General features: G+C 27.7%; 1 protein-coding gene across 1 annotated transcript in view; it reads right to left on the bottom strand.

The window, feature by feature from the left end:
* C922_05843 (hypothetical protein) overlaps nucleotides 1-10 on the bottom strand; it is a gene marked incomplete at both ends in the record, with an annotated part of 755 nt that extends 745 nt beyond the window's left edge. Inside the window, one exon of the mRNA XM_008821414.1 lies at nucleotides 3-10. Within this exon, the coding sequence (XP_008819636.1) occupies nucleotides 3-10 (8 nt within the window). The remainder of the gene's footprint in view (nucleotides 1-2) is intronic.
* Between the last annotated feature and the right edge of the window lie 297 nt (nucleotides 11-307).

Below are 307 nucleotides of genomic sequence, written 5' to 3'. Positions count from 1 at the left end.
TGAATTAATTCTTAAAAAACTAGGAATATATGAAGGAACAGTACAGCTGAATTTTGCTCTTAACCCCATTGGAGAATTATCAAGATTTCATTAATCTTATCCAGTGCGAAGTAGAGAATTGAACCCTCCGAATAGTTTATTACTTATGATTCTCTAATCCTTATTAATCTTCTCACATTAAAACATGTATAATGGCAATGTTGTATAATATTTAGTGACTACAGAATATCTCGAATTGTAATTCGTATTGCATATTTCTTTCTTTTTCTTCTTAAAAATATATTTGTAGGAAGAATGATAAACTTTT

Source organism: Plasmodium inui (assembly GCF_000524495.1).
Source record: "Plasmodium inui San Antonio 1 unplaced genomic scaffold supercont1.232, whole genome shotgun sequence".
In the NCBI taxonomy this organism is placed as follows: domain Eukaryota; phylum Apicomplexa; class Aconoidasida; order Haemosporida; family Plasmodiidae; genus Plasmodium; species Plasmodium inui.
Note: the sequence above shows the minus strand (reverse complement) of the source record. Positions and strands in the feature narration are given on the sequence as shown.